The 18,159-nt window shown below is 45.1% G+C and overlaps 2 protein-coding genes across 2 annotated transcripts in view; one reads left to right on the forward strand and one right to left on the reverse strand.

The window, feature by feature from the left end:
• Positions 1-2,543: 2,543 nt before the first annotated feature.
• On the forward strand, positions 2,544-17,428 carry RAB35 (RAB35, member RAS oncogene family). Its single transcript, XM_039726179.1, has 6 exons — positions 2,544-2,897; positions 6,428-6,478; positions 7,236-7,359; positions 13,986-14,110; positions 14,198-14,322; positions 14,849-17,428. The coding sequence occupies exons 1-6, from the start codon at positions 2,846-2,848 to the stop codon at positions 14,975-14,977; spliced, it is 606 nt and encodes a 201-aa protein (XP_039582113.1). The 5' UTR covers positions 2,544-2,845; the 3' UTR covers positions 14,978-17,428.
• Positions 17,196-18,159, reverse strand: part of BICDL1 (BICD family like cargo adaptor 1) — a gene marked incomplete at its 5' end in the record, with an annotated part of 49,889 nt that continues 48,925 nt past the window's right edge. Inside the window, one exon of the mRNA XM_039725829.1 lies at positions 17,196-18,117. The remainder of the gene's footprint in view (positions 18,118-18,159) is intronic.

Below are 18,159 nucleotides of genomic sequence, written 5' to 3' on the forward strand. Positions count from 1 at the left end.
TTTGTGATCAGCTATGAAGCCAAGCTACAAAATTGCTCTTTAGTTAATTAACTTTAATCTTGTATTTATGCATTGGACATATTTTTACAAAACTGCAGCATTTCCCAGTTGGTCTGATGGAAATTGTGTTCTATTTCATCACATTTAGCTGCATTCTGAAGGTGGGTTTTAATTCAGATTTTTGCCTTTCAAAATAGTTGTGAACCTGAAATCATCTTAAAACTACATATTTTGCACTGAGTCGGTAATACTCAAGAGTGAAAACTCAGATAAATACTCTTAAAGATTTGGCACTGGGGCACTGGAATGAGTTCACCTGTGATGAATTAGCTGTGCTTTGGGATCCCAGGAACAGCAGCTAAACCATGCAATGCAAAAACCTCTGCCCTGAAACACGTACAAAATTTGATGCCACTCAAAACCCACTAAGCAGGTGTCAAAAAGCTCAGTGATTGTACTGGAATCACTCACCCCATCACTGCAGCCAGGAAGGAATGGAAAAGTGCCAAGTTTTGGTGAAGAATGGCTGTTTGAGATTTTGATCAGGGGCACCTTGGCTTACCTATTCTGATTCCAATTGATGCTCCACATAAACGTGGGAAAGAAAATTACAGGTAAATGAAGCCTTTTTATTAACTTGTTCATTTCAGCCAATAAGATATTTTATTATTTTGATGGTTTCTATTTCCAGCTTAGGTAGCAGCACGTGGAAAAACTCATTCAGCTTCCCAAACAGCACCTGAATTTCTGCACTGAGCTTAGTTGTTCCTGAGAGGGAGGAGTAAAAGGTAGGAGCTCACTTGCACGTGTGGAGAATATGCTGATTTTTCAGTCACAGTGAAATACTCAATTTGGATTCTGATAGCTACTTTTGCTAAACTATTTATACATTGCAGTATAATATATCAGAGATAAAATACCCATAATTTTTGCCACAACATGAGACCTGATAAATTGATTGTGCCAACTTGGAGACTAAAGAATTAATTTTTTTCTTATTTCAAATGTCTTAAAAATACCAGTTGTCAGTAAAAGATAATTTTTCCCTACAACTGATGGTAATAATATCTTTGAACTGTCAAGCAACTGTCTCTGAGTGACAGCTGAACTGTGTGTATTTCAAGAAGATCAAAAAATAATTTATGAGAGGTTTAAGCTTACAAGGTGCTAAAAATTACAATGGAAGAGAGACAAATGTAAAAGCATAAAATACTCAAATATTTTGATTTTTTTTTTGATTAGTCACAGTTCTTACTGTCCATTTTATTTAGTAACATCATGACACTTCATGGGCTTAAAAACAGAAGTAATGGGAGTCACTGTCATTTTGGGTTTGAGCTGGTGGTTTGTGTGCTGGATTCAAGGGGTTTCCCTGCAGCTACAGTGTCCTCAGTTACTCAGGTGGTGCTGGATTGCCCCAGTGCTTGTCTGGGTGAGTGATATCTATCTATCTATCTATCTATCTATATATCTATCTATCTATCTATCTATCTATCCATCTATCTATCCATCTATCACCTATATCTATATATATGGTGTTTAAAATTGCAGAGTGAATGTGAGCTGAATCCACATGGGTGGATTCCAGGATACGAGACCTTGACAGGGTGAACTTTGTAAACTATAATATGTTTTGGAAGGTTAAGGTTAAGAAAGGTTTATAATTAAGGGGAACATGACCCACTAGACCAGGCTGCTCCAGTCCCCACCCAGCCTGGCCCTGGACACATCCAGGGATGGGGCAGCCACAGCTTCTCTGGGCAAACCTGTGCCAGGGCCTCACAATTTATTCCTAACACAGTCTCATTTATAATCTCTAACAGTCTAAGTTATTTAGTGCTAATATACCTCTTCTCATCTGGAGGAAAATGCATGTTAGTAAGAGCTTTCATTCAGTAATTCAAACTTGATCTCAGAAGTTCAAGTACCAGTGAGAATGATTTTCTAAAGAAAAATTAATCAGAGCAAAACCCAGCTCTTCTTGTGCCATGCAGCCACAGCTTCTCTGGGCAAACCTGTGCCAGGGCCTCACAATTTATTCCTAACACAGTCTCATTTATAATCTCTAACAGTCCAAGTTATTTAGTGCTAATATACCTCTTCCCATCTGGATGACAATGCATGTTAGTAACAGGTTTCATTCAATAATTCAAACTTGATCTCAGGAGTTCAAGTACCAGTGAGAATGATTTTCTAAAGAAAAATTAATCAGAGCAAAACCCAGCTCTTCTTGTGCCATGTCTCCACTTCGAAGTGGCAATCACCTAAAAAGTCACCATAGTCTGGCAGAATTTGTGTAGTTAATGTCTGTGCAACTGATAACAAAATCACTGTGGCTGCTGGACGACTGGGAGTGCCTTTGACCTGCAGATGTGGGCTGGGGACGGTGCAAGCACAGCTGCTGATGGGCGTGAGGTCAAAGCCCTTCCGGAGCCATACTCAGGCACATCTCTCGATTAAAAACCCCAGGCATTTAATTTCAGACTGGCCTGACTTGCCAGGCCTGTGACACACACCTGGGCACTTCATATCACCGCTGTGGGGCTCCTCACCTGCGGCCTGGGCTGCGCTGGGAGCCGTTCCTGCACCTACACAAATCGCTCCTTGGGAGCAGAGCTGGGAGTGCCGCGGCTCCCTCACGCCTCTGACACTGTCCTGGGGGCAGCATCGCTTTCTGCCGCGTCCTCACACGAGCCCCTACGGGAATTAAAGGGGAAGCACGGGCCCGCTGGCGGTCTGGCGGTGTCTCGGCACGGGGGGAGGACAATGTTCCCGCGGAGGGAGGCGGAGGGCGGCCGCTCCCTCACGCTCCCGCCATGGCCGCCGCCCGCGGCCGCGCCCGGCCATGGCCCGGGACTACGACCACCTCTTCAAGCTGCTCATCATCGGCGACAGCGGTGAGCGCGGGCGGGCGGCGCGGGGGTCGGGGGCGGGCGGGCTCCTCCGCCCGGGGCACCCGCGGCGTTGTGCTGCCGGTGCCGCACCGGGACCCCGCGCTGGGCGTGAACGGCGGGGCGCGTTCGCTCGGGCTGCGGGGGCTTTTATCTGATGAACCTGCGGAACTGGCTACCGCAGGATGTTATGGTAAATAGCTCGGCTGGGCTGGGGAAAAGGCAGATTAGACACGTAGAAGCCAGGACAGCACCGGCAGTGCTGCCGGCATCAACCTTGGCGAGCGCGTGTTTTGACGGCGCCCACTAATCTGTTGCTGGGATGGGGAGGGAATTCCCTTCCCCTGTGACAGGCAGTTTAGGGATCGATGGGAAGGGCTGGCTGCCCTAAGGACTGTTGTTTCCAGTGTGGCAGCCAGGACGTTTTAACAGTCATTATTATCTTAATTATTCCTTTAAGACTTTTTCTGTGCTTCAGCCTGGAGTCTCAGTTCTAGAGTTCCTTAATTTTTTAAATAAATCCTGGAAGAGCTGGTAGCTTTGTGTGCTTCTTGTTATAGCATAGGATGCAAATATATAAAAGCAGGAGATAAAGGTGTAGTTTGAGGTGTTTTTTGAAAATAGACCTATAAATACTTCTGCAGCAACCTCAGAAACTTCTGGAGAGCCGAGCGTGTGAACTGTGCCAGTGTCTGGTGCTTTGGTCTGGGTTCACAGGAGCTGGGGCTGGCAGGATTGCTGCCGTCGGTGCAGCTCGGTGTTGGTAGCACTCCAGCAGCTTGCAGCTGAATTTCCATAAGCTGGAGAAGGGTGCATCCACCCTCTTCTTTGAACAGAGGTGTGGCCCGTGGGGCGGCAGGTCCCGGCATGCAGCGAGGCACAGCTCCTGATGAAAGGCTAATGTTGCACGATCTTGGCAGTTGTCACCTGCAGAAGCTTTAGCTTCGTGTAAAAAAATGTTTTTTTCTACACTAAACTGAGTCTGCATGAAGGGATCTAAGGAGGGAGACAGGACAGCAGCTTCAGAGCAGCTTAAACCCCGGGCAGCTCTGAGAGCCTTGGATTATTGCAACCAAATGCTGCATTCTGAGCAGAGCAGTGGCTCTGTTGGTTGCTGATGAGTTCCAAAACTGTTCAGGCAAGATAAACAGGATGGTGAAAACTCTGAGGAAGACTTCTCATTTTAAACAATTAAATAAATTTTGTGAGCTCAGTCTTCTTGAGCAGAATCCCCGTAGTGTATCCAGTGAAAGGAGTGTTGTGAGAATTGTCAGGCTGCTTGTGGTTCTCTGCTGTAATTAAATCTCACTATGTAGTTTGACTATTGATTTTTCTTTGGTTTTGTTTTTGCTAACCCCAACAGGATGCTTTGTCCCTGCTTGCACTAAACAGTTTGCTTGCCTTGTTTATTGACATCTATTCCCTGCAATAGGAAGTGGACTGTTACTGGATAGGATAATTCTGTCTCATCTGCTTTCCCCTGTATGCAAATCTGTCAGAAGGGCAGTAGGTTTGTGTGTTTTTAGAACAGGTCATCTTGAAAAGCTGCTGGTGATTTCAGCTGTGCCAGATATTTAAAAATAATACAGATGATCTGTGCTTGGCATCTGCTTCTTTAATTCACTCTACTGTTCAGTAAGATATGGGTCTTAGATTCTTGTCTGACACTGAAATTTAATTTTAATTGTGCAAAGTCAATAGGTCTTTTTGCTTTGTTTTGTTTCATTTTGCTGTCTTCAAGAAGCTGAGGGCCCTGCAAGCCTTCTCTTCAGATGTTCAGACAGCTCTGTGTGGGAGGTGTGGGGTCACCAAGAGTGTGGTTTCTCTGTGCGTGAACAGTGTGGGTCAGAGGCAGCGTTTGTTTGGTGACATCCTTGTCACTGGGAGCATGCAGAACTTCCTGAGCTCGGGAGCTTTCTTCTCTCTGGAAGCTGCCAGGCTGCTGGGAGCCGTGCAGCTTGTGCAGTGGAGGGCAGTGTGACAGAGCAGTGTCATGGGCAGCTCTGCAGCACCGCCCAGGGCTGCCCGAGCTCGGACATGGTGCTGTGGTTTCACAGGCCTCTGGCTTCTGGCACCTTCTTGCCTTGCCCTGAGCTGAAGGCCAAGGCTGCTTGGTCAAGAAGCACAGCACCTGCTGCTGAAACATCCTTGTTTTCTCTTAGTTTCTTACTTTTTCTTAATTGACTGGTATTTGCAGAGCTAAATAACCAGTCCTCTGAAGTACAGGAACTGCTCTGCTACCCTTTTTGAGCTCAGATGTATTGATTATAATCACACAAAGCTGTAGCTTTGTATTTTTTAGTCCCTTTCCTCTTTTCCTCCTTAGCTTGGTAGCAATGAGGAGTGAGCATGGCTTCTCCAGATGGCTGATGATTTGAACTCTTTGCAAATGAGACCTGGCTTACTGTAATCATGCAGATTTTTAGGCTCATTTTTATTTTTTGTTGGTAGCTGTTGTCACATGCCAATAGCTGAGAACTACTTTTGCATAGCCCTTGCATAGGTCTTCTGTTAGAAAAACTTGCCAGTTATAAATCATCAAAATAATTACCTTGAATAACTTCTACCTGGAAAGATTTAATAGATAATTACCTCGGTGAAGTTGAATTTTCTATTCATGCCATAGCAGATTTATTTTGGGGAGGAAGGGTCATTAACAGCAGAGATGTTACGCAGAGATAACAACATGGAGGCATTTAGATACCCAGATTGCCTTGGATGGGTGTGCAGGAATGAGTTTCTTACAGCTCTTGTCTGAAGCACTGTGAAAAATGCTTCCCTGCAACAGGGTGTGATGAGGGTGCAAACAATCAGTTATGGAAAACCTGGATGAAGAGCTACTCAAAGCATTTAGAGGAATGTTTCATGGCACATTTTGGCAACAGGGACAGCTTCAGAAAGGTGTGTGTCCTTCCTGTGAGATGTGGAGCAAGGCTGTTTTGGATGGCAGTACAGGACAGTGATTCCCAATTCCTGCTTGGTTTAGGCTTCTGTTAGACTGTGGCCATGCTAATGTGAGCTGTGTAGTACCGAGCCCTGGTGTGATTGTCAGAGCAGTCCAAATTCCACCCAGAATGCGAGGTAGGCAGTGGCGTTACTGACGTCACACATGATGTGCAAGTGGAATTCAACAGAGTGCTGAATTCAGAGCAGTGTTCTGAGCACTTGTGAATTCACAGGACATGCTTGGCTTTGGCTCTTTCCCTAGCAGATGTAAGCCTACTGATTGTGAACTTCTATTATTCTTCTCTGACCTCTTGAACTGACCACAGTTCAGAAGATGCTGTTGGAGGGTTTGCTGAGGGCTGGAGGAGGGAGGGCACAAGTCCCCCCTCCCTGCACTGTACCAGGAGCATCCTGAGTCTTGGGGTGACTGTTCTTGGTCACATCTCCAAGAGAGTGTGGAGATGAGCAGTCAGGGTGGATGGTAATAAATGATGTGCTGATTTTTTATGCAATGGATGGTTAAAATACTTTTATGTTCCTGACCCCCAGGATGACTGTATTGAAAGATTTGCTGTGTTTGTTTGTTGTAGGTGTGGGCAAGAGCAGTTTGCTGTTGCGTTTTGCAGATAATACCTTCTCAGGTGAGTGGTTTGTTTCCTTCAGTGAGTGAAATGCTCTGGGTTTGCTGTTGGTTGGTAAGGAATCTGTGTTTGCCCACTGATAGCTGTGCTGGGGATACATCATGCTTTTAACTTTGCATCTCTTGGTATAAGCCTGTACAGGCCGTCCTGCCTGATCTTCACTCACAGCTGGAAGTCCCTGAGCATTGAAATACTGAGGTGGTTCCAGAAAGAGCTTAGGTGGTCTGGGCTATGCTATACTCTGCAGACTTCCCATTAGCCATTTGGGATTTAGATTGATTGAGTATTGTGGTAAACCACTTACATTTGTGATATAACCAGTGTATTGGGAGGGAACTCCTAGAACAGACTGTATTCAGAATAAGTGTTTCCACAAGTATTTAAAGCAAAGTGTTGTCTCAAAATTTTCACAAGTGAAATGCTCTCATAGTTACTGTCTATTTCTTGAGATATTTGGGTGCGTACTCTTGATCAATGGGATAGAAAAATAATAATTTTATTTTGTTACGCTGAGCTTTAAATTTTAAAGGTGGCATGGGAGAAGTGGTTTTATGGCCAGGAAGAAAAAGCTGTTAGCTGCAGACAAAAATATGTAGATCAGCATGATATAAAGCATTTTAAACACTAAGCAGATATGGGGAACCTTGTTCTCCTGTCCAGTCTGAGAGCTGCTGCCAAGTAGTGTTCAAGAAGTGTGCTCTGGGACATCCAAAATAAACAAGACTTAGGTTCTCACTTACCCACGCTTTCCCTGCAGGCAGCTACATTACCACCATTGGAGTGGATTTTAAAATCCGGACAGTTGAGATCAATGGGGAGAAGGTGAAACTCCAGATCTGGGACACAGCTGGCCAGGAACGCTTCCGGACTATTACATCAACGTGAGTAATGCCAGCCTTTCTGCTGTGGAGCTTTGGGTCTGCACCTCGTAGTCCAGAGTTGGGGTTTAGCTATTTAAGTGTTGCAGTTGATTAACTAATGATGGCTGTGTGGTCTGTGCAGTGAAATTTCTCTCAGCTGTGTCAGAACTGACTGTGGTGGTGATGATATTCTGGCAAGGTTTGGAACTGGGATTTCAGAGTTCCTCACCCTTCTGTGCATTTCTGTGGTGGCTTTGTCTTATTCCTTTGCTGCTGGTTTCCAAGTGGTAGAACTGGAGTTATTAGACTGCATATAGTAGACAGCTTGTCTCTGTGCCTGTCCAAGTTTGTCCTCTGAATGCACTGCAGAAGCACAGAGTGCAAACCCTCTGTCAGTGTCATATATAACTAATGAACAGCTTGAAGATTGAAGAGTAGGATTTCTCCTGGTTTTCCTTTAGGACAAATGCTTTAGCAGCTATCTTTGTGTGGAGTTCTGCTGAAGCAGACGCCCACAAGATATTAACCTTTTCCTTGGTTGGAATTCAGATTCCAACTCATTGTCCTTTTGAACAGCATGTGCAGAGCTTTTCCTGTTCCTGAAGAAACCACACCTAGAGCTGCGGTGGTGGGAACTAAGAATAAAATGTGTTTGTAAACTGATTGCAGTAAAAGTGGACTGCTCGTGGGGGGAAGAGGGAAAAGTGCACTTGGAAATGGAACTTTTGTTCCTTGGGTTTTAACCAAAATAATTCTTGAAAGATCCATGTGTTTCACTTGGGTCTTTCATGACTCACTTCTCCTTTGGCTCTTATTTAAGAGGAGGCTATTTTTTAGCTGATGAATTGATTAATTTGCTGGGACCTGAAAATAATGAGCTTGGTTACATCTGTGTTATGTCTAGAAATGGCAAAGTTGAACGTGATGTGTGCGCCGCCCCTTTCCTCTGCACTCCCATACGGATATTACTGGGTTACTTCCATTGTTTCTTAAGTGTTTAGCTTGAAAAAAACTGGGCTGCCTCTTGTGGGGTTCCTGTGTGTGACATCACTTCTTGTTGGAGTGCTGCAGGCAGTTTTGGGAAGGAAGTGGTGAGGGGGAGGCAGCCGAGCAGTGCTGCGGCCCTGTCAGCTGTGACAGGCGAGTCAGAGAGCCCCATTACTGCTGAGTCAGCAAATGGCCTTCCTGTTTGCAGATTCCCCGGCGCGGCTCGGGCTCGGGAACGAGCTTGGGGTCGTGGGGCTGATGCCAGCTAGCTTAGAAAGCCATGGTGTGTCCAGCACTGAGCAGGGAATACCAGCAAAGGAGGATTCCTGCTGTCAACGGGAATAGCTGCGGATCGGACCTTTCACAGGGCTTTATGTAAATTCTTCTCTTGGTTAACATTTCAAATAGATAAGCTGAAATTATTTGAGGCATTTGTGCCATGACCTCTTGGAAGTCTGCTGCTGTTTCCTTTTGCATTGCTTTTTACCCAAGTGAGGCATATTGTACTTTGGGGGATCTAACATTTTGGGGTTTCTGCCTTAGCGCTGTGGTAGTTACTGAATGGTAACTCCATGGTCAGGGAAAAAGATCTCCATTTTTTGCAGTTCTGTGCAAAGAAATTCACGTGTCCAAGTGCATTTGAAGTGTTGAATAAAATGCTTTGGGAATGCTGATTATAATACTGGGATGAGGGCTCTTCTTGCTAGTTTGGTTGGCTATGCCTGTCTAGAGTTCCTAATCATATCACCTATAAAACCAGGCCATAACAAAAGTTAAATTTTAGAAATGGTTCTGGCTGGCTTGTTTTGGTTTCTTTTCATTTATTGACAAAGTAGTACTGTAACTGATTTCTTTGTCGTAAACTGACTGGCAAATCAAGTAACCTTGCTTGTTCTTACAAAAGGGCTTGGCTATCAAATCATGGGTGGAGTGTGAGTGCCCTGTCAACAGAATGTAGTAGTCTGCCTAATCTTTGACTAGATTGAGGTTTAGACTGAAGTTAAGAATATAAAAGGTGTTCCTTCAGCATTACAGTAGGTCAGGGAGTCCCTTTACAGTGAAAGGCAGAGTTCAAATTGATGTTGAGCCAAGCCTGGCAAGCAAGCCTGAAATTACCCATCTGGTAATTACAGTAATAGGTTGGTAGTGCTGCTGTGTGGACTTAGAACTGCAAAATGGTAGAGGTGGTAGGAAGTTAATAGTGGAAAATTGGGAAACATTGAAAGGTTGTAGTAGTCTGATTTCACGTGACTGTAGCTACAGTCAAAAGCTGAAAAGCAGACTAAAACTGCTAAGGAACAGAAATCAAGTTGGTCTGGAGTATTCTACAGAAGCTCAAGAAAATTTCAGAGTAGGAAGTATAAAGTCAGCTGTTTTTATTGTCTGTTAAATGTGGAAATACTGGGATAGCTGGTGCCTTCTGGGAGGAGAGGCTGATCTGTGTGAATTTGGTTGCCATGGAATGTCATCCAAATTAAATTTGATTTAAATTCACCAGGGATTTAGCATGCCAGGATGCAGCTGTATTAGCAGGAATACTTAAAATGCATGAACAGCCAGTCCCTGTACTTGATTTCCTCTTGTAGACAGGACTACTTTGTCCTGATTCAGGACTGTGGGTTTAGGATTCAAGCTTTACATAATGGCTGTCAGATGCCAGCTCAGGGTGAATAGTGATAGCAGAGGGACCTTCTGCCATGGTTTCCTGTGGAATGGCATGTTTGAGAGAGGGATAAGATCTTTGAGATGACAGAATTGCTGTGTCTTGTAAAGCAGATATGACTAAAAGGCTAGTAGTTAAAAGACTGGTCTGACTGACAATAGATGTGCTTCCAAGAACTTGAAAGAAAGATGAGTATGAAACTAGATTATTAGAAGTCTCTGGAAATGGTTAGGATTCTAGATGTATGAAAAAAACAAAGGAAATGTGTGCTACAAAGTAGTGAAATATGAACAAAGAAGCTGGATTAAACCAGTGCCCTGTCTTTCACATTTGGCAGTTAAATGTTTTCCTGAAAAAAAACAACATATAGGCCCTACTGGACCAACATAGTGTCTCTTTTAAATCTGACTTAGCTACTGCTGTGCTCCATGAAGCTGGTTGTTATAACTCCAGATGTTAATATTGGGCAGCAGTTGCTAAAGGGAACAGGAGAGCTTTCTCACTGGTTTCTTGCAGTAACAAGTGCCCCAACGAGTGGCAAATGTTCCCTCATGTTTCCCAAGGCTGTGTTCAGGAACATGAGGGGTGGATGCAGGTGGCTGAAGGACATACTGAGTTGGGGTAACCCCCAGTTTAATTCTAGTGGTAGAACAAGCAATAAGGTGTTTATTTCAACTTAAATGTTGGTTTTCTTAAGCTTTTTCCACACCTGAGCTAAATGTAAAGCCTCTAGGTCTAGGGACTTCCAACTATGTGGGAGATTGTTGGCTACTACCAAGCATCCAAGGGTGTACACAGGTCAGGTTTAGTTGTCTTTCACCTCAGCAGGATACTTTCATGGATACTCTTAACATGAATAACTGGTCTAGAACATCTTTTTCTGTATTTCATGAAGGTATTTCCTCCAGCAGATGCTGGCTTTGAGGGTTTGCAGAGTACATGGCAGAGCACTCCCACCACACAGAGGACAGCCAGCATCAGTCTGTGACTGAGAGGCTCAGACTGAGGACTTCAGGTCTCTTCTGCTTTCATTTCTGTGGTCTCCATTTCCCCAGAAATGTGGATGGGAAGGAGATAAGACATTCTTTCCCTTGTGTCAAAGTCTCAACTACCTCTTGGTTGCCAAAAGCACAAAATTTACACCTACTCCTCCCTGAATGCCAAAAGCCCCATCTGTTCTCTACTCGCCAAAGCCCACAACCTGTTATAAAAGCAATTCTGCACTGCATCATTCTGGAAGTTGAAGTATGGGACAGGATAAATCAGATTTTGTTTTCTAGTACTGTCCTGCATTTGGGGTTGGAGAAGCTTTGCTGTACTTGTTAAGCCTTAAATGTTTACCTAGGATGCAGAGCATCTAACAACTGATGGAAAATAGCATGACCAGCTTTTTGAGAAAAAATGTGTGCTGTGGGGCTTAAGAGTTAGAGAATAACAGGTAGTCATGGTCTTCTCTCTCAGGCTTATCTCTCTTGTTAATAACAGCCAATAGAGAAAATGTCATTTTAGTGTAGATGAGGGGTTGGCAACCTTTCTAGAACGATGTGCCAGACAATTTTCCGTTCCAAAAATAGCAGCAGTGTATGCTGGTAGGCACTCAGCAGGAGTCAGGGCTTGCTGTCTTGCACAAAGGAAGCTGTTTCTGATGAGGTGGTTGGCAATATCAGTGGCAGGAGCTCCGAGCCCCTGCAGGGTTCCCATTGTCGTGGTGGTCTGTGCTGCAGGGTCCAGCCCACAGCCCCATCCCGAGAGCAAAACGCGGCTGCCGATGTGTCAGGAGTGGGATCGGTACGTGCAGGCTGCCCCTTCTCCACTCCCCGACATCACATGCTTGGCTTAGAAGAAAATGAAGGTGCGTGGGCAAGGCAGGAGCAGCAGGATGCTCTGCTGGGCCCTGGCTGGGCTGGCAGGGATGCCAGGCTGGGCTCGGTGTGCACAGCAGAGTGAAGCAGCTCTGCGTAGGTGCAGCTGAACCTGCGCTTCTCCAAGGGCTGAGTGTTGTCTTGGCAAATGCAATGCTCAGTGTTGGGGAGGAAGTGGTAGGTCAGCCTGGGGGCTGCTGAATTAAGACTATTAGGTGATGATATGGGAGAGCTTGAAGATAATTGGTTTATTGTTCAGCTGTGGAGAAATGCAGTGTGTTGGTAGGATTGGGGATATTTCCCTTTCTGGTGATATCACACAAAACAGAAGTCATCAAAAGCGGTGTGCAGGGCATGCTGGTGTCAGGAGAGGATGGGTTATTTTTGCAACATGTGGATCCAGGCCTTGGAGTACTTTTCCCTCTAAAGGATCCAAGTTATGAATAAAGTTGTGTTGTAATCAAGTAAAGCATAAATGCAGTGCTGTAGCAGGTTTTGAAGTTGTTGAAAGAACTGACTGTGAATGGACTAGAACATTTGAAAGCCCAGGATTTCTTAAGGGCTGGCAATAAGTATTTCTTCCCTGAGTTACTTCTTGCCAAGGGAAGCAAATGCACAGCATAAATCACTGGTGAAACGTGGCATGGGAGAAATATTTGAGTGTCTTCTGCAAGTGCCCAGTAGGAGCAGAGTGTTCTACTGCTGCAGAGCATCCTGGAGGAGCACTGTGCCCAGGGACTGTCACTGCAGGGATCAGGAGAGGAAGGTGTGTGGCTCTGGGGTGATCTGTGCCTCTCTGCAGGTCTGTCTGATAGTGCATAAAGGCAGGTGGCTTCTCTTGTAGAAGGATGAGGAGGCTGGAGGTGGGAAGAGACAGTGACTTGCTTAAGCACTTCAGTAGCAAAGTGAGCTGAAGCTTTGAGATCTTCTCAAAGGAGCGTTTGGGGTAGATGCAAAGGCTTTGAAGTTCAAAGGTGTGTTTGCTGAGTTGGAGAAATCAAAGAGGAGCAGAATGGTCACAGTGGACATCTCTGAAGTGCAGTGGATGTACTGCAAGAAGTGCTTGTGATAAGACATCGAGGTCTAGGAGTGCTGTCACAGTTTAAGGGAAAATCCTCAATTTTGTATGCTGGTTTCTTGAATTTGTTTTATTAAAAAATTTAATATTGATCAGAAGAAAGAGAAGAGGATGAAAGGAAAAGAATAAAGCTACACATAATACAAAAAATGGATCCTGATGAAGACCTCACTGTTAACTGTTTCCTGTTTCAATTTCTTTTTATTTTTTGGGTCACAGCTGCTTAATTTGCAATAGGGAATGTACTTGGTAGCCTTATGATTGTGGCTGAAAACTGAGAAGGTAGAGCTTGCTGGTTTTCTGTTTAGCATTTTCATGGTGCACATACTTTCTGTCTTTGGTAGCTTCGTGCAGGTGATAATGTTGGAACCTGAATTCAGATGTTTTTCTTGCGTATCAGACTTGTGCATCATCTTTTAAAGGTGCCAGTTGCCCAAGACTAATGGGAATAAACTAAAATAAAGCTTGTTTTTAATGGCTAAAGGTAGCAGAGTGTATTGAATGCACATATGGAGTCGATCTGTTGAGTAGGAAGGTGTGATCAGAACACAGTCGCTCAACAAGACAGAAATTTTTGAGAGCTTGAGAGAACTGTGACTGAAGGTTGAGTATATTTGGAGATCTGCTGAAATTTTAGTCTGTAAGTGATTGTTCACAGATAACAGAATTACTGCAAAAACTTGATGTGGCTTATGCAGCCCCAAGGATGACATCACAGCCAGTTCTGAGGATGTGCTGGGGGTACCATTGCCTTTGGTCCTGTAGCTGGAAGACAGCATTCATTTTTGAAGGTCTTGACAGCCTGAACAAGGAAGGTTTTAGAAGACTTTGGACTTGGAAATGTATTTGTGTAGAGTGAATGAGCAGGGAGCTCTGTAGCTTTGGAGGAATAGCCTGGGATCAAGCTGTTATAAAAGAGCTACGTGAGTCTCAATGGAAAGAAAATGGGGGCACTTGATTACCATAACGTGAGGATTTGTTGTGAATGCTGTAGAAGCTCAGTGGAAGAGAAGGTGATGCCCTGAGTTAACATTTGCTGTCCCTTTGCACCCCCCAGGTATTACAGAGGAACACACGGGGTCATTGTTGTCTACGACGTAACGAGCGCAGAATCCTTTGTGAATGTAAAACGGTGGTTGCATGAAATTAATCAAAACTGTGATGATGTCTGCAGGATACTAGGTAGGTGATTAGGGAATTACAGCATCTTATTTAGTGGGCTGGCCTGCTGAAATACCAAACTGACTTTTATTCTCTTTCCTTTTTTAGTGGGCAATAAGAATGATGACCCAGACCGAAAAGTGGTAGAAACAGAAGATGCCTATAAATTTGCTGGGCAGATGGAGATCCAATTGTTTGAGACCAGCGCCAAAGAAAATATTAATGTGGAAGAGGTAATATAATATTCAGAAGAGTAGAGATACAATGATTTAGGGATAATGGTGTGGGAAGAAATAAAAATTCCATTCTTCCCATTGAGAAAGAAAAAGTGCTTGTATGAGCTGCAAGTAATAGGTAAAATGTCAAAAAGAGACATGCAGCTGGTTTTGGAAGAGTTGGGGAAGCAAAATGAAGGAGCCCACACTGCATTTTCAGTAGTTTCACAGTGCTCATGTATTAGACAGGAAAGACTTGAGAATGCTTGTAGGAGGTAAGACTGCCCAGGCTTCACTCCTGGTCTCAGTTGCCAAACTGCTCTGGTTTTATTTACTGCTTTGGAAAAAGGGATAGAGGTACTTTTTAGCTTGGGAGGGGGTTGGGAAAAGGTATTGGATTTCCACTTGGGCCATAGTGGGTTGGGGAAGGTCTCTGAAGCATTTTTGAAACATACAGAAAAGGGGAATGGCTTCCAAGGAGCAGCACCCCACAGGAGCCAGCCTGACTTCTGGGGTGGTCTGAGTGTGCTTGTTTCTCTTGCAGATGTTTAATTGCATTACAGAGCTTGTCCTGCGAGCAAAGAAAGAAAACTTAGCAAAGCAGCAACAGCAGCAACAGAACGATGTGGTGAAGCTAACGAAGAACAGTAAAAGGAAGAAGAGGTGCTGCTAATGCCCCTTCCCTGCTGCAGAGACTCTGCTCTCAGACAGATCAGCCCCTCCAGCTAGACTCGGGCAATTCCACTGGGGCAGGCTTTGGGAGGACTTTCTCAGTTTTGTGCCGTTATTTAAAGATTATTTTTTCTCCATGTTTTCTATCAAGAGGCGCTGGCACCTTCCCACTGCAGTGCCAAGAAGGTATGGGATGGAATCTTGCCCCTCTCTCCTCCCCTGCTCATTCCAGTGCGCCTTGTAGACAAGAAGGACGTTGCCTACCAAGTGGACTAATTAACCCAAGAGTTTGTATATAATGTATATTGCTTTAACCAGCCTCGCCTCTCTGTTGTCGCTTTGGCTTCTGCCTTCTTAATGTCAACCAATCATGGACTGCAGAGTTCATCTTTTTAAAGAAAAAGTTGAAAAGTTCTTAATTTGAGTTGGCCCTGGGCTGGCAGCCACTGCTTCCTGGGGCCTCCAGCTGCATTTCTGTTGGGCTCCAGGCTGGCATCTGGTGCCCCTGGGGCCCCTGGCTTCTCCTGGAGACCCAGGCTTTTCCTGGGGCTCGGGCTGTGTTTTTCTAGGTACCAGGATTGCAGGTGTTGCTGCTGGAGCCTGGGGTTTCATTTCACCAGCCCCTGGGCTGGTAGCTGGAGCTGCTGCTGGGGCCTGGAATTTCAGCTTGCCATCATCCAGATTTGTGGCTGGATCCTTGGGTTTCACCTCCTTGTGCTGCAGCCCAGCTGTACCTGTGCTCTCCTGTAGTTTGTGTCAAGATACTGGAAATCAAACTGACCTGCAGAAGTGGGATTTGTTTGGATAAAACTTTTTTTTTTTTTAAAGCAAAGTTTAACAACTTTGACCTCTGCTTCTGGTTCTGCCAGTGTCCTAAGTGAGGGTCCATTTCTTTTGAGAAGAACAAAAATCATGTGATTCTGCCAAAAACCCCAAACTTCTCCTTGTTGCCCTGTCCACAAATAGGCAATCTGAACGTGAATGTGAATTTTGGTGGCAAAGCTTTTGTTTTTGAGAGAGAAAAGGCATGAAAAAAAATCCAGCTCTTCTTATTGATGTCTGAATATGAAAGCTGCAGGATCATTCCCAGGATTCTTCAGTTAGGAAGGAGGACTGCTGTTTAATGCAAAGAAATGGAAAGCTTGCTTGCTTGGGTTATGTGGTGGTGGAGGATCACACTTGGAAACAAACTGGGCTTGCTGTGCTCAGCAACATTTTCCTGGCCCTCGTCAGCCTTTCTGGGAAAACAAGGGCTCACTTCCTCAGCCTGAATAGTTGTAGATAAAGGTGGAGAGTGTATGTGTGTGTAACTAAAATATCAAATGTCTGGGCTGAAAGGACATGCTCAGCATGAATTATTGCCTAAATAATATTAAAAAATAATTTTACCTTAAAAGGCATGGAGGGTATGACTTCCTTTAAGGCCTTGAAGGTGGACATACTCCATGTGCCAGTGAGTGGCCCTGTGGAATTGCTGGCCTTGGTTTGGTAGGATGTGATTCACCCATGTCCATGAGCTTGGAACCAGCCCACTTCTCTCCCTTCCTCACCCTTTCTCCAGGAGAGGCTAAATTTTAGTCACTTATTTTGCCTGCATTTTTTTTAGATTTTTCAGGTTGTGGTAAGAGCCCTGATCATACAATCACATCACAGTCAATCACTTTAAAGACTTTCCTGAAGTGCAAACGATGAATGTGTAACACGTGGGTTTTTATTGGGTTCAGGTGCTGGGTATGGATCCAGCTGCCTTCACCCACCTCTCTTCTTCACATATCCTGCAGTGGTAACCCAAGAACTGGAGTGAGCTGGGCTGGGGCTGCTGGGCTGAGCTCTGGGCAGTGCTGAGAGGCTGCAGGTGGTGGCTTGGGCCACACCAGTCCCTCCTGCCTGCTCCAGGGTGGAATGTGGTGTGTGCTGGGCCTGTCCCTGGGGCTGTGCTGGGGGGCTCCCCCTGCAGACTGGGGGGCCCAGCCGTGTTGCTTTGGGAATCTTGTTGGTAGCTGTGTGCAGATCTAGGAGGGAGTAACTTCATAGAGGCAGAAGTAAAGAACGTGTCTGAATTTACTGGAAATGATGCAATAAAATGAGGAAATGGTGCACCCAAGCCTGGAGTGTTCTCTTATATGGAAAAATTGGTCCTCTTTGAGTCCAGGTTTTTGTGGCTGTGGTTGGAATTCTGTCAATCCAGGTCCAGCTTCCTGGCTTAAAGTGGGAATTTCTTTTTTTTTCCCCAGAGCTGGCTGTAGAGGAGCAGTTACCTCTGCTCTTGCCATCACTGTTCAATTGGAAGGGGTGGGGACCGTGTCTCTAGTGGTGCTGATGTGAAGTTTCCTAAATGTTGAGCAATGGAATGTCTAACTGGTTTGCTAGGATTATTTCTGTAATGAAAGTTTCTAATTATGCTTTTTAAATAATTTTAAAAAACTAAAAATAAAGGTTACAAGCTGCCAAATCCTTTTTTGAGGCTCTGTTTCCTCTGCTGTCCAGCACCTGGAGGTGGAGGGTGGCAAGCCAAGGGTGAGCTCTGCTGTGTAAAGGGTTATTTCCTGAGAGGGGATATTAAAAAACCATAAGTAATGCTTTCAAATGTTTAGTTGCTGTTTTAGTTTGAATGAAAGAGGAAGGTGGAATGGGTAACTTATTTCTGTGTGAAGTGAGATGCCTGTGATTGTGCTGTAATCCTTTCTTTCTGCTCAACAAAAAGTATTGAAAAGCTCTGAAAGCTCCTCCTCCCGAGGTGACTGAAAGCATCTGGAGTGTCTCCTCGCTTTCCCAGGAAATTCCTGTGTGTTTAATTAATCTGTGCAGGACTGCAGCCGTGGCTGTGCCCGCAGCATCCCCTCCCAGGCTGCTCCTGGGGCAGTGGTGGAGCCCTGCTGGGGGAAGGTGCCTTGGCTGTGTCTGTGCCCGCGGGAGGAGCAGCAGGAGGGGTCTGAGCTGCTGCCAGCTCTGGGTGTGTCACTGCCTGTGTCTGCTGCCCAAACCCCTTCCAGTCCGAGTCTGCCTCCACGCCAGGGCCAGTAAAGGACACAAATGGCAAAAGGTGGGATGATTTACCCACCTTTAGGTGTTCCTGTGCACCAAGAGATGCAAATGGTTTTGCCTGGCCCCTTCTCCCCTAAGCACACACAGGGGCTTTACCTGGCTGAATTTCATGGGATGATGCAGCACCAAAGATGCTGT

Source organism: Passer montanus, unplaced genomic scaffold, assembly GCF_014805655.1.
Source record: "Passer montanus isolate IOZ18808 unplaced genomic scaffold, ASM1480565v1 scaffold57, whole genome shotgun sequence".
NCBI classification, from domain to species: domain Eukaryota; kingdom Metazoa; phylum Chordata; class Aves; order Passeriformes; family Passeridae; genus Passer; species Passer montanus.

Bases quoted from the DNA above. Each gene is read 5' to 3' on its own strand.
- RAB35 (XM_039726179.1), top strand. From the start codon at position 2,846: ATGGCCCGGGACTACGACCACCTCTTCAAGCTGCTCATCATCGGCGAC. The intron at 6,479-7,235 runs GTGAGTGGTTTG...CTTTCCCTGCAG, and splicing joins TGCAGATAATACCTTCTCAG to GCAGCTACATTACCACCATT. The intron at 14,323-14,848 runs GTAATATAATAT...TTTCTCTTGCAG, and splicing joins AAAATATTAATGTGGAAGAG to ATGTTTAATTGCATTACAGA.